Source organism: Oncorhynchus mykiss, chromosome 5 (assembly GCF_013265735.2).
Source record: "Oncorhynchus mykiss isolate Arlee chromosome 5, USDA_OmykA_1.1, whole genome shotgun sequence".
Lineage (NCBI taxonomy): Eukaryota > Metazoa > Chordata > Actinopteri > Salmoniformes > Salmonidae > Oncorhynchus > Oncorhynchus mykiss.
In genome coordinates, this window is record NC_048569.1 from 47,851,343 (window position 1) to 47,866,584 (window position 15,242).

At 42.2% G+C, this 15,242-nt stretch overlaps 1 protein-coding gene across 9 annotated transcripts in view; it reads right to left on the reverse strand.

Moving 5' to 3' along the window:
* Positions 1-15,242, reverse strand: part of LOC110523975 (mitogen-activated protein kinase 10) — an 83,445-nt gene that overhangs the window by 24,542 nt on the left and 43,661 nt on the right. For 8 of the 9 annotated variants that reach the window (XM_021603190.2, XM_021603182.2, XM_021603188.2 and 5 more), the window contains one exon: positions 1,627-1,809. In XM_021603190.2, the coding sequence (XP_021458865.2) occupies positions 1,627-1,809 (183 nt within the window). The other variant, XM_036977722.1, reaches the window with a different exon arrangement.

Consider the following 15,242-nt stretch of genomic DNA (forward strand, 5'->3'; position numbering starts at 1 on the left):
TTGTGTGTCAAGGCAACCAAAATGAAAATGGTATGGCTTCATTGATTTTAACTATAGTTTCCCATCTGTGAGATTTAATATGAGGTCTACAAACAAACAGTTTCTCTTTTCTTTCCCTTAACTTTTTCCCCCATTCTGTTGAAATTGCTGCCAGTAACTGATTGTTATTATAATTTGTACATACACTCAGTTGACAGTTTATTAGGTAAACCACCCCGTTCACAGTTAATGTTCGATTGAATGTTAAAATGGGCAAAACGAGTGACCTAAGCGACTGAGCGTGGTATGATCGTCAGTGCCAGGCACGCCGGATCCAAAATCTCAGAAACTTCCTCCTGGCCTTTTCACACACAACAGCAAATAGGGTTTACAGAGGATGGTGCGACAAACAAAATGGTGAGCAAACACATCTTGATGTGGATGGTGGGCAAGACGGATGGTGGGCAAAAACATCTTGTTGGTTAGAGAGGTCGAAGGAGAATGGCAAGAATCGTACAAGCTAACAAGCGGGTCACATACAGACAAATAACAGCGCAGTACAACAGTGGTGTGTAGAACTGCATCGCGGAATGCAAAACTCGTCGATCTACTCCTAGAATTTAAAAACAAGAAGAAGCGGCTCCAGTGGGCATGCGATCACCAACACTGGACAATTGAGGAGTGGAAAAACATTGCCTGGTCTGAGTCCCATTTCCTGTGGCATCATGCTGATGACAGTGTCGGGATTTGGCATAAACAGCATGAGTCCATGGACCCAACCTGCCTGGTGTCAACGGTATAGACTGGTGGCGGTGGTTTAGGGACTGTTTGTCTGGAACACGTTAGGTCCCTTGATACCAAGTGAGCAACAATTGAATGCCACAGTGTATTTGAACATTGTTGCTGATCAAAACATTGTTGCTGACCATAGAGCATCGAAATGGGCTGTTTTCAGCATGAATGTACCGTGGTCCAATCTGCAACAACTGCATGATGTAATTGCGTCAACATGAACCAACATTCCTGTGGAACGTTTTCGACGCACTGTAGAATCCATGCCTCAAAGAACTCAGGCTGTTCTGGGGGGTACGACCCGGTACCAGATGGTTGTACCTAATAAACTGCCTATTCCTATACATTGTGCACAGTGCTTGATATTAAAATTACCCTTACTGTCAATGATATCATTTTTAAATCAAATAAAATGTTCCATCATCTGCATATAAGGACATTTTGGTTTCAAGCACAATAAAGTGAGTGGTCTCCAGTTTTTGAGGTGTACATGGCTTTTATATTGACCATTTGCCTCCTGCTACAATAGTAATGTAATCATCCCACCTCTTTGGGTGGTTGATAGTTACCCGTTGAAATGAAAAATGTAAGCAGGCGAGAAAAGTTAATTTAATTTCTGTAAAAAAATAATTTTAAAATTTTAAAAATCAATTGGTATAACATCAAAAGCAGGAGATTTGCCTGAATTCATCTAACCAATTTAAGTGAAGCTATATTACTTAAATTAGGCTGGCACCTCGCGAGCCACATTGCCTCAAACTACACAACCTCCACACACATTCTCTAAGGGTTGTAAGCATAGAATGAGAAATACCAGAATTATTAGGCTATAGAATACTTTATTGTCTCACTTACCTTTGAGTTTGTTGTGCTCTGAGTCTGCAGGGAAGAGGCAGTCGGGGAAGAGCTTGGGAAAGGTGAGGCCTGCGTATTTGGGTCTGTTCTCTACATAGTTACGGACAGTGGGCTGCAGCTTCTTCATAAACTCTGGTGAGGGTGTGCCCAGCTGCTCAATCACTTTATTCCATTGGTCGATATCTGATAGGGGGTGGGGTTAAGAAAAACACACAACAAACCTGGACAGGACAGCACTCTGGCTGTCTCAAATAAAAAACATATAGGCTTTAATATATAGCACTAACCAATTGAAGGGGACAATTGCATAGGCCTACAATAGTCCTACAAGCAGATGCGTAAGAGCCACATTGGGACATACCACTAAATGGAGGGACATGAGCAAAGTGTAACAGTAACAGACAACTTTTCTATAATCTGCCATTTCTTAAACAAGTTCTCTCTTCCATATTTAATTAGTTCAATCATAGTAAACAAACAGATTTCTTCCTATTCTGACAGTCCAACAGATGTTGATCAACATTGTGCAGTTGCGGTATGGACTGTGAGTGGGTTCACAAACGAACAAGTCCTTGTAAATCCTATGAATCACTGCAAAAAGGTGTCAACTTGTAGGGAGGGATTTCCAATGGAATGGAGTTTGCCAATTGTGCAATATGTGTTGTGTATGGTCCCTGACAAATAAACAAATTAAATAGATAATAAAATATTTACATTGTCGACAATAACACTAGTATAGTACCTCAGTATAATATCTATACTGACGCAAAACTCTCCAGATGTACGTGTCAGAACAATGTATAGAGAGTCCTGTCTGAATGTACTATTGGTCAGAGACTTCACCCCCCTCTCCTCATCTCATCTGCAATGGTAATTCCACTGCTTTAGTCTGCTATAAGAAAGACCCTATTAATACTAAAGCTTTTGTTATTACGTTATAGCCCTCCCCATTTCCCATAGCCTTAAAGGGGTTCCAAATGGCAGCCTATTCCCTATATAGTGCACTACTTTTGACCAGGGCCCCTATATATGTAAGGACACACGCTGGAGACGAGAAGCAGGTACAGAGAATGAACATTTAATGGAAAACGGACTTCAAACAAAACAAGAACAGTGTCTGGACAGGGTGAACAAAATAACATTACGACAATAATGCTGACACAGAGAACAAAACTGAGGAACAGACAGATATAGAGGGAGCAATCAACAACGTGAATGAGTCCAGGTGAGTCCAATGAGCACAGATGCGCTTACTGATGGTGAAAGGTGTGCGTAATGGAGGGCAGCCTGGTGAGGGGAAGTGTGAGCAGGTGTGACACCCACCTGGGCGAGCCTGACGGGCCAGCTGAGGCATGGGCGCTGGACAAGCCGGCTGAGGCGTAGAAGCCTGAAAAGCTGGCTGAGGCATGACGTGGGATGGGAGCCTGCCGAGCCAACCGAGGAAAGGAAACCTCTCGAGCCAGCTAAGGTGTGGAAGCCTGACGAGCCAGCTGAGGCACCCCCGGTTCCATCAGCGGCAGCACCCAGACCCGGCGTCACCACCAAAAACAAAAAACAATGCTTTGCATCAAATAGTGGTGTCAGCATTCTATAAGGACAGACGCTGGAGACAAAGAAGCAGGTACAGGGAGTGAACATTTAATAGAAAATGGACATCAAACATTACAAGAACAGAGTCTGGACGGGGGGGAACAAAATCGACATTACGACAATAACGCTGACACGTGGAACAAAACTGAGGAACAGACATGTATAGAGGGGTCAATCAACAACGTGAAGGAGTCCAGGTGAGTCCAATGAGCGCAGATGTGCCTAATGCACAATGAGCGCAGATGTGCCTTCCCCTCGGGCAGCCTAGTGCCCGAGGGGAAGCGGGAGCAGGCGTGAGAATATAGGGAATCGGGTGCCATTCGGGACATCGTCACAGTGCTAGTGAGCGGAGCCAACACTTCACTGGTGGGAATGATTTCCTCTTTGGTTTCCTAGCCCTTTAAATTATTTAAACTGTTTCCTAATGCTGGGTTAAATACGTTGTAAGCACATTTGTGTTTAATGTGGGTTTTAAAACTAGCAGATAGCAGATTGAAACAGCTCCTAGTTCTCTCTCTAATTTATAACCATTGCTTTATGAATATGCAGATTATTGTACTGGTACTGTACAAAGTTCCAAATGCCAATTGGTGTGATTTGCTGTTTTTAATGATGTTTTTATTGGGAGAGCTCGATTTCCATGTAATTTATTACAAATGGCAAATCAACTTGAAACTTTATTTGAATTATCAGCACTATTTTGGGATAGGAATAGAGGGGGAACGGATGGTGTGTGTGTTTGTGTGTGAGGGTGGCCAGGCTGAGGGGGTCTATGTCATTTTTCTCTCCATCTCCCACAGGTGGGTGCCAGTTCAAAGAGAGTGCCAGCAAGCCAGGATAAACAGAAACACATGACCGTATCCTGCTGGAACGCCGCTTTCATTTCCTCTTTGTCTACATCATACTTTGGCAATCACATCTACACAATGCAGGAAAAGGAGTCCAATCTACACAATGCAGTGAGAGGAGCCTTGGCTTTCATTCCTTAAAATGATTCTACATGGATGTTAAGCTGTCTAATTTGATTTAAAAAATTGTTCCATAAAAGTTCCATATAGATAAATATGTTAATTTGTGTTGAATTAAAAATAAAGTATTGTTTTTTATACATATGAGTATCCCTCATCATGAATTTAGGCTATTTTCTAAATGTTCAGATTTTATGATGGTGTTCAAACTGCTCATCTCGATGACAGACCTGATATATTGTAAAGGCTAGAAGAAGGCCAGAAGTATGTACGTGTAGCCAATGTGAAATCACTAGCTAGTTAGCTGTGGTAAACTAGGAGCACAGCCAATGTGTCGATGTATTGATACGAGTTACAGTCTACAGATAGAGGCAAGGATACCTCTCAAAATGTTCTATATAGAACTGCTTTAAGGGCCATGTATGACGCTAGCCATTTAACCCTATACAGTATTTGGTTCTTCTAGCAGTGTACAGTATAGTGTTGATGACAGTACCAGAAGGAGACAAGGATACGGTCGGTGCCTGGGAACAGCACTGTTCCTCTTATCACCTCTCCAAAGATGCAGCCCACAGACCACATGTCCACTGCAGCCAGACACAGTCCCATACCAGTCACCCAGCATACATGCAGGTACATACATGACACATGTCACACAAACTCCATCAACCACACACTGCGCGCAGACATGCAAAAATTCCACGTCATTGTGAGTCCTGTCTGTCATGTAATTGCAAACATGTTATGTTTTGTTTACCACAACAATGGCTGTTAAGACACTGCTGTCTTTGTCAGTTATTATCTAGCGGTGGTCACCAACCGGTCGATCGCGAGACATTCCTAGTCGAGTCATTCCTAGTCCTAGTCGAGACATTCCTAGTCGATCACCAAATGATACATTTTTTTATTTATTCGTGTTTTGCACTGTTGGCGGTAGATGTTCCTGATTCAGAAGCGTTGCGAACTGGGTAGGCGAGGTGTTCACATTTGGGACCATTTCATTTGTCTTAAAAGACCAACTCTGGCTACCTGGTGATAGCCAGAGCAATATTTCTGTTAGCTTTATAGTATGGCTTTGCCTAAGATTGGTGTTAGTAAAGTTGCCCAGTAGACAGACCTCCAGGTCTAAAGGGAATGCAAACCCATGAATTGAGGATATGGTATTGCATACCCCCTGCCAGAAACCGTGTAGTTTTGAACACTGCCAAGTGGAATGGAGGAATGTTCCTTCATCTGAGCCACATCTAAAACATAGGGAGGAGATATCTGGGTTGAACTTGTGCAGTCTAGATGGGGTGATATAGAGCTGATGGAGGAAATTAAACTGGATCAGTCTGTATCTGGAGTTCAATGTGGATGTAACACCATCCCTGCATAGGTCACTCCATAGTCCCTCATCAAGATTAATACCCAGATCTTTTTCCCATCTAAGTTGGGGTTTATCTAGCTCAGGCAGTCTTAGTCCTGACATAAGAGCATCATATACACAGGAAATTGTCTTGAACATTGGTTCGTCTGCGTGGCAGAGTTGTTCAATAGGTGACATCTTAGGTAGGTTCCATTGCCCCTTGAGAGTCACCCTAATAAAGTTTCGTAGTTGTAGGTAGCTCAAGAAGTCCCTGTTAGGCAAGTGGTATTTCTGTTTCAGCTGATCAAAAGACATAAGAACTCCCTCCTCGTAACAATGTTCCAGAAGAGTAATCCCCCTTATCAGACCATTGTCTAAAGTTACTATTCTGGAAAAACATAGGAATCAATCTATTGTTCCATAAAGGGGTTTTAGGGGAAAGAAATCCCCCTCGTCCGAACAGCTCATGCAGTTTGCACCATGCCAGGACAGAATGTATGATTAAAGGGTTGTCTGTGATGGTTTTTATTTAATTTCTGTCCCATTTGTTAAACAATTCTGCCCCAGTGTCATCAATTACCTCAAGCTTTTCAATGCTCAACCATGAGGGAGAGGGACCATTGTCAAAACTCTGAGCCAGAAACCTAGACTGTGCAGCCCAGTAGTACATTCTAAAATTGGGGAGGTTTAAAACCTCTTAAAGCTAGGGGGCAGATTTTTCACATTTGGATAAATAGCGTGCCCAATTTCAACTTCCTGCTAATCATGCCAAGAATATAAGATATGCATATTATTCATAGATTTGGATAGAAAACACTCTGAAGTTTCTAAAACTGTTTGAATCATGTCTGTGAGTATAACATAACTTATGTAGCAGGCAAAAACCCGAGGGCTAACTGTTCAGAATTATTTTATTTTTTTTCCCCCATCTCTCTTCCCTAAATTGTCTTTGCCATTGGAAATTTAATAGGAACATACTTTCAGTTCCTACCGCTTCCACACGATGTCGCCAGTGTTTGAAATATGGCTGAGGTTATTTCTTTGTCTTAACAGGAAGTAGGCCAACTCGGAACAGGGGATACATTTGTGAGTTGCACAAGACGTGCGTTTTTCTAAGCTGTTTTTTTATGGCTCAAACTCGCTTTATAAAATTTACATTTTCGATATATATGGACGGAATTAATCGTACAAAAGGACCAATTGTGATGTTTATGGGACATATTGGAGTGCCAACAAAAGAAGCTTGTCAAAGGTAATGCATATTTTATATTTTATTTCAGCGTTTTGTGTAGCGCCTGCTACGCTAGCCCCTTTGTTTACTGCTGGTGAGGATGGCTGCAGGCTATCAGATAATAGCGTCATATGCTTTCGCCGAAAGGCATTTTTAAAATCTGACATGTTGGCTGGATTCACAACGAGTGTAGCTTTAATTGAGTATCTTACATGTCTGATTTAATGAAAGTTTGAATTTTATAGCATTTTATTTGAATCTGGCGCTCTGCATTTCGCCTGGAAATTGGCCAGTTGAGACGCTAGCGTCTCCCCTATGACTGTAATCAAGGGTCAGTTTATCCAGGCCAACCCTAGGAGTTTTGCCGTGCCAGATAAACCATCTGGTCAGCTTGTCGAGAGAGGGAAAAATGCTGCGGGAACAGGGATAGGGAGAGATTGAAACAGATATAGAAATCTGGGCAGGACATTCATTTTAATTACATTGATTCTACCCAGTAGAGTGAGAGGTAGGTCCATCCATTTACAAAGGTCACCCTCCACCTTTTGCAACAAACTGGCCAGATTGAGTTTATAGAGGTTGTTCAGATTACCATCCACCATAATGCCCAAATATGTGAAGCCCATAGGCGACCATCTAAAAGGAAACTTGTGCTTGATGGTATGATGGTCAAAGACAGACAACGGTAAGATTTCACTTTTATCAAAATTGACCTTATATCCAGAGAAAGAACTATAACACTGCAAGTGAGAGAGGGAGTGTTCTGGGTTTGTTATAAATAAGATAAGGTCGTCCGCAAAGAGTGATACTTTATAGGTATGGGGGCCCACCTCAAAGCCATGTATGTCAGGGCACGTTCTAATAGCCTCAGCCAACGGCGAGGGCAAAGAGGTGGGGGCTAATTGGGCAACCTTGTCTGTTCCCCCTATAAAGAGGGAAAGAGGAGGAAGTAATCCCATTGGTAGCAATCCTAGCTTTAGGAGATTTGTAGAGTGATTTTATCAAATTTACAAACACGGTACCTAAACCAAACTTTTCCAAGACGCGAAAGAGGTATGGCCATTCAACCCTATCAAAGGCCTTTTCAGCGTCGAGGGAGACTGCGACACTAGGTATTTTGTTTTTGTTAGCAAAGTGAATTATATCAAAGAACCTTCTGAGATTATTGGAGGACAATCTATTAATTATGAAGCCAGTCTGATCTGGGTTGACCAACAGGGAAAGACATGACTCCAGTCTCTTAGATCTGGTGACCAGTTTACAATCTGTGTTAAGGAGAGAGATTGGTCTATAGGAGGCGCACTCTAGCGGGTTTTTCTCTTTCTTGTGGATTACAGTAATCACTGCTTGAGAGAAAGACTCTGGAAAGCAGTTGTCTTCCCTGGCTTTTTTAAGTACCTCCATAAGGTAGGGGACCAACAGCTCCCTAAATTCTTTATAGAACTCTGGAGGGAAGCCATCCTCCCCAGAAGATTTATTAGAAGGTAAGGATTTAATGGCCTCCAACAATTCAGGAACTGAGAAGTGTTCACTCAGGCGCTCGCTGTCTTCCCCTGACAGGCATGGGAGGTTGAGAGAGGAGAGAAAGGAGTCGATCTCTGATAGATCATCGCTTGATTGGGAAGTGTAGAGGTCTTCATAGTATTTCTTAAAAGTATTATTAATTTCAGTAGGGTCAAAAGATATCTCATTAGTAAGAGTTTCTATAGCATTAATTGTCGTCTTACTTTCCTCTTCTTTCAGTTGCCATGCCAATACTTTGATCTGCTCTTTGATGAATGCACAAAATTCAGGTTGCTTTAGGAGTGTAGAATTTAGTCTCCATCTATATGCTCCATTTACCTTGGTAGGAATGAAGATTGATAATACCAGAGGAGAATGGTCACTAAGCAATCTGGGGAGATACTCAACATCTAACACTCTATGAAACAGTTGTGTCGAAAGTAAAAAGTTATCCATGCGTGTGTGTGTCTTGTGTGGGTGTGAATAAAAAGAGTAGTCCCTATCCTGTGTGTGCAACTGTCTACAGATCTCTAGTAAATTGAGATCTTTCATGAATGACATGGTGAGCTTGCCGGCTTTGGTAATAAGTGAGGGTTTATCAGAGGACCTATCAAGAACTGTATCTAAACAAAAATAAAATCTCCTCCAACTAGTAGCTATCCTGGTGATGCTTGAGTGACCTGAATGAAGACATTCTGAATAAACATATGGTCATCGAAGTTAGGAGCATAAATATTCAATAGGGTCCAAGACACTGAAAACATATGCCCCTGCACCAAAACAAACCTGCCAGAGGGATGTTGACGCAGAAGGGGATGTGTCTACTTATCAAAATCGCAGTTCCTCTTGCTTTGGAGTTAAAAGAGGATGCAAAAACTTGTCCTACCCATTCCCTCTTCAATTGCCTGTGTTCACTGGCTGTAAGATGTGTTTCTTGTAAAAATACAATGTCAGCCTTTAATTTCTTAAGGTATGTATAGATTATTTTCCTTTTAATCGGGCTGTTAAGACCTTTTACGTTGAATGTGACATATTTTAGTGGATTAAGCATAAATTGGGTTTCAAATATCTAACTGAATGGAAATCTATCATATGTAGATAATTAGGAAATGCTTTGTTTAAACTTTGGTTTGAACACAGAAGTGACCTATGTGTCTCTTTAGGAAGGAAACAATAAACATAGAAAAAAGGAAGAAAAAACAATAAAAATCCCACCCACCCCGATTGTCAGATTAAAACAACAATCCCAACAATCAAACATGAATACACTTGTAGAGATACGTTGCTGCTTGCTTTCCATCTTGCTCTTACTAGCTAAACCTTGGCGTAAACTAAAACCTGCGAGCTCTCTAAGTTGAAAACAAACGTTGTGAATAGATATTTATGGCTGATTATTTACTGCCCACGGAAAGGGCCGCTTGAGTCTCTTTTCGAAAGATTAACATAAATGAGGGGGAAAGCAGTGGGCCTAAGCCCACTTATTTGCTTCGCCCAGTGGATATGGACTAAACCAAAATATACTCTCCTGTAAATGTAATAGAACTCACCCCGGAAAGATACGGTTAGTTGAAAATGCCGTTAAGAGAAAACAAACAAACTGCATTTTATCCCCCAGAGAGACCGTCCTGGCTCAGACGTCGTTCAGTTCTTTGAAAAAAGTGTGCACTTCTCCCGGTGTGTTGAAGAGATGGCTTAGGCTTTTATACTGAGATACTGAGAACTGTGATGTTCTTCTCCTTCAGTGCTGGCGGCAGGTCTGAACTGCTTGTGACGTCTGGCGAGATCCGCGCTCATATCTGGGAAAAGGCTGACCCTCTTTCCATCGATGGTGATGTCCCCTTTGGCTCTTGCGAGTTGCAGTATCTTCTCTCTGTCTTGGAAACGGAAGAACCTGATCAGGACGGCCCGTGGGGGCTCATCTGGCCGGGGTTTCGGCACTGATGTTCTGTGGGCGCATTCAATTTCCAGCGGCTTGGTGAAGTTGATTATGCCTAGGACCTCCGGGATCCATTGAGAGAAGAAACGGACCGGGTCACGGCCCTCGCTGTCCTCTTTCAATCCCACCACACGGATATTACTACGTCTACTCTGGTTCTCCATCTGATCTACCTCGTTTTTGAGGTAGGCATTGTCCTTTTGCAGTTGTATCAAGACTTGGTCATGTCGGTATCTTCAACTGTGCTAATGCGTAACTCTGCCTCAGTCGTTCTCAAAAGGAGATCATTCGTGGAGGATTTCAGGTCGTCAATGGAAGAATGGAGTTCAGCCGATTTCTTATCAATTTTCATAGAAAGACCTTTGTTACCATCCTGAATTTCCCGGAGGAGAGTAGCCAGCATGTCGGCAGGCTCGCAAGAGGCTGTTGGGAGCAAGAGTCTGGAACTGTTGTCTGAGTTATGAGGGCTAATGCTAATCTTGCTAGCTGCCTCTCGGTCGGAGGTCCATGGCTCTTTGGGAAGGTAAGTACTTGACAATTTATCAGCCGATGTTAGAATATTGTTTCAACGTTGTTATTTAGGTAAAAATAGAATAACTTTTAAGAGCTCGGTTTGTCAACGTCTGCTCAGCTCCGCCGCATCATGTGCTCTCGTGAACACTGTTTTTATTCATCATTATTACAAACATAAAACACGCTTCTCCCTACTTCCGCTCGCGCTGCAATGAATGAGTAGCCAAGTGTATCGATAGCCGTGCATTTTTATTATTAGCAGCTCGTCTTGTCTATTTTAACATCGATTAATATTTTACTTTCTCTGGTCATAGGAACAACATTAATTTTTGCATGAGGCAGATGCGGATGCGCTGCAACTCGATTTTCTCCAGGTGGAAGACGGTGTCCCCTCTGTCTGGTCAGTCTCACCAGAGGAAAGGAAGGAGAGAGCAGGGACCATTAGAGGTGGACACTCTGCTGCTCTCTCTCTCCCTTTTCTGAGACTAATGCCGTGTTCAAAACAACTGGGAACTGGGAAATCTCCGACATCGGCCTTCAGAGCGTTTAAGACAACTGGGAACTGGGAATTATGTTTTCGAACGATCATCCAACTCGGAATTCAAAGTCAGAAATTCATCTTTCTGAAGCGCAGACTTTCTTGACCTGAAGACCACTGACGTCATGATTTGAGCTTGTTTTTTACATTTTTAGTTCCAGTTTATGCTCAGCTGTGCCTCGCAATTGCTACACCAACTGATCTATTTTGTTATCAAAGCTTTAGTTTTGAAATATATTATTGTCGGGGGAAACAATATTGGCAGGCCAGGCATATAACCAATATGCTATGATAATATATTCGGCCTATTGCACAAACCTCATTCCTAAAGAGCTGTTTTTATTAGGTTAATGTTAAAAAATGTAATCATGTAAAAAATAGTCTGAGCAATAGATCTTGCTTTTTGACTGTGAAAGTGATCTTGACTCAGAAGAGGTTGGTGACCACTGATCTAGCAAGAGTATGTGAGTAACGCCACACTGTCCTTGCAGGGATTTTCTTAAAGCACAAATCATGCAGAAGAGGACTGTAGGTTCTTGTAACTTCCAGATTTCACTCTGCTGGCGTCTTGATTGGCATTGACTATCATGTTAGGATGATGACATATTGGCCCTTATAGTGCATTCTGGATTTCAGCATGAATACAGGTTTCTGAAGGGGCTCAACTCAATTAACTGTTGGTGAATAAATTAATACTTATGATTGATTATTACTTATGACTGATTGTCTAAGAGCCACCAAATATCCTTGTTTTGTCCTGATAGATGCACGCACGCACATACACACACACACACGCACACACCATCAAAGCTAGAATGCTAATTATTGCTAATTATCGGCATGCATGTTGCTCTCCCATTAGCTCCAGGGGGCCATCCCTGCCATGCTGGGATATGTAACCTGGGGGGCATGGTGTACGGTGTCTGACCCCACAACACACTCCAGGCAGACGCACACGGCGCCAGAAATATTCCAATAAATATTCAGAGTGAGGGATGTCTCATTCTGCCAAAGGGGTGCCGAAATAAAAGAGGTTAAATACAGGATGGATTCCCATAGAAATATAATTAGTCATTCCATGATGGATCCATGGCTTTGTCATCACATACTTCAAGTAAATCATTTATATAAACAGGACTTGGAGAAAAAAAATATGTATTTTTTTTAGGGGTTACTGAATTTATGGTGAATTATGGTAATGGTGATATATTATTATTAAATATATTATTTGAGCTATTAGAGGTGTTATGAAGCCAGCCAGTACAGTAGCAAGATTGGTTAGAGACAATAGAGCTAGGTGGAAACCATTGTACCTAACAGAGGAGTACAGGCCACGTATTGATTCGATTCACCTTCAGAGAGTCTGAGAGTCATAGGGCTCTATTTTCGGCTGCCATTAACGCACGCTCTTTGGCAATTTTGACTTGTCAAAGCCAGGCGCCAGGGTTGGTAATTTACTTGTCTTATATCAGCTTACTTGTGCTGAGGAGGGAGGGGTGGAAATCATTTAGTTGTGTCCTTAAAAACGTGCACCAATGTGCAAATTTCAAGCAGCGCTACTGGTGATATACCAAAACCTGTTCTTAGCTGTAACTCAATTGGTTATGGCATCGATTTTGCCAGCAGAGTAGCGTGATCAATGATTATATGCTAATGTTTTATTAAAATATCACCAGCAGCAAAACAGTCAACAGACATTACATTTTTTTCTTTATATTGGACATTATATTTTTCCATGCAGCTTCTGTGAAAAGTTTGGACTCTTTATGCCCATTGAATGAAAGTTGTCAGTGACTGTAGGGAATCTGTTTAGGCACATTAAGTTATTATTGTTTTTCCTTTGCAATTTATTGTTTTTTTTTAATTGTTTTTCCATTCCTTTGTAATTTATTGTTTTTCCTTTGTAATTTTGTTAACAAAATGGATCTTCCACTTTCATCTGTTGGACATAACTGTCAAATCGCGGGAATAGTGGAGCAGGTTGAGAGTTTCAAGTTCCTTGGTGTCCACATCACCAACAAACTAACATGGTCCAAGCACATCAAGACAGTCGTGAAGGGGGCACGACAAAACCTATTCAGGAGACTGAAAATATTTAGCATGGGTCCTAAGATCTTAAAAAGGTTCTCCAGCTGCACCATCGAGAGCATGGTTGCATCATTCCCTGGTATGTCAACTGCTCGGCCTCTGACCGCAAGGCACTAAAAGGGTAGTGCGTACGGCCCAGTACATAACTGGGGCCAAGTTTCCTGCCATCCAGGATCTCTATACCAGGCGGTGTCAGAAGAAGGCCCTAAAAATTGTCAGACTCCAAGCCACCCTAGTCATAAGACTGTTCTGCGCTAGGATGTACCATTGCATTATGTTTGTTAAAATAGAGCTCATAGTAATAATCTAAAAATAAATAGATTTGTCTGTATTTATTTTTCTAAATGTTGTATCAGTAGAAAGAGTGCACAGCATGCATTGAATATGTATTTTTTGTGATACAAATAACTTCCGTAATCTAACTGTTCATACCCTATATATACAAACGTATGTGGACACACCTTCAAATGAGTGGATTTGGCTATTTCAGCCACACCCGTTGCTGACAGGTGTATAAAATCGAGCACACCGCCATGCAATCTCCATAGACAAACATTGGCAGTAGAATGGCCTTACTGAAGAGCTCAGTGACTTTCAACGTGGCGCCGTCATAGGATGCCACCTTTCCAACAAGTCAGTTTGTCCAAAAAGTTCCTTTCTGCCCTGATAGAGCTGCCCCGGTCAACTGTAAGTGCTGTTATTGTGAATTGAAAACATCAAGGAGCAACAACAGCTCAGCCGCGAAGTGGTAGGCCACACAAGCTCACAGAATGGTACCACCAAGTGATGTAGCACATAGCACGTAAAAATCTGTCCTCGGTTGCATCACTCACTACTGGGTTCCAAAGCATGCCGCCATTGAACTACAGAGCAGTGGAAACGCGTTCTCTGGAGTGATGAATCACGCTTCATCTGGCAGTCTGACGGACAAATATGATTTTGTCGGATGCCAGGAGAACGCTACCTGCCCCAATGCCTAGTGCCAACTGTACATTTTGGTGGAGGAGGAATAATGGTCTAGGGCTGTTTTTCATGGTTCAGGCTAGGCCCCTTAGTTCCAGTGTTGGGAAATCTTAGCACTACAGCATACAATTACAATCTAGACGATTCTGTGCTTCCAACTTTGTGGCAACAGTTTAGGGAAGGCCCTTTCCTGTTTCAGCATGACAAATCAAATCAAATTAATTTATATAGTCCTTTCGTACATCAGCTGATATCTCAAAGTGCTGTACAGAAACCCAGCCTAAAACCCCAAACAGCAAGCAATGCAGGTGTAGAAGCACGACAATGCCTCTGTGCACAAAGCGAGGTCCATACAGAAACGGTTTGTCGAGATCGGTGTGGAAGAACTTGACTGGCCTGCACAGAGCCCTAACCTCAATCCCATTGAACACCTTTGGGATGAATTGGAACACCGACTGCGAGCCAGGCCTAATGACCTAACATCAGTGCCAGGCCTCACTAATGCATTTGTGGCTGAATGGAAGCAAGTCCCTGCAGCAATGTTACAACATTTAGTGGAGCCTTCCCAAAAGAATGGTGGCTTTTATAGCAGCAAAGAGGGGACCAACTCCATATTAATGGAGATGTTCGACGAGCAGGTGTCCACATACTTTTGGTCATGCAGTGTAAAATCCAAACATGATTGCAAACACGGCATGCACAACTCTTGTTGAAACAAGACGTCATGTTATTGTATATAAACTGTTGCTCGTGGTAACGTGGCAGCGCACTCCGAGAACAACAAAGACACCTTCCCTGTAAGCTAACACAATGTAAATATACGGAACGAGTGAAATTATAATATGCAGTGCGATTTCTGTAACTTTTTTTGAACAACTTCTGTGAGGTCGTACTTTATCGGAGCTCCCGTTTATTAAAAAGGATACGGAGTGTTCACA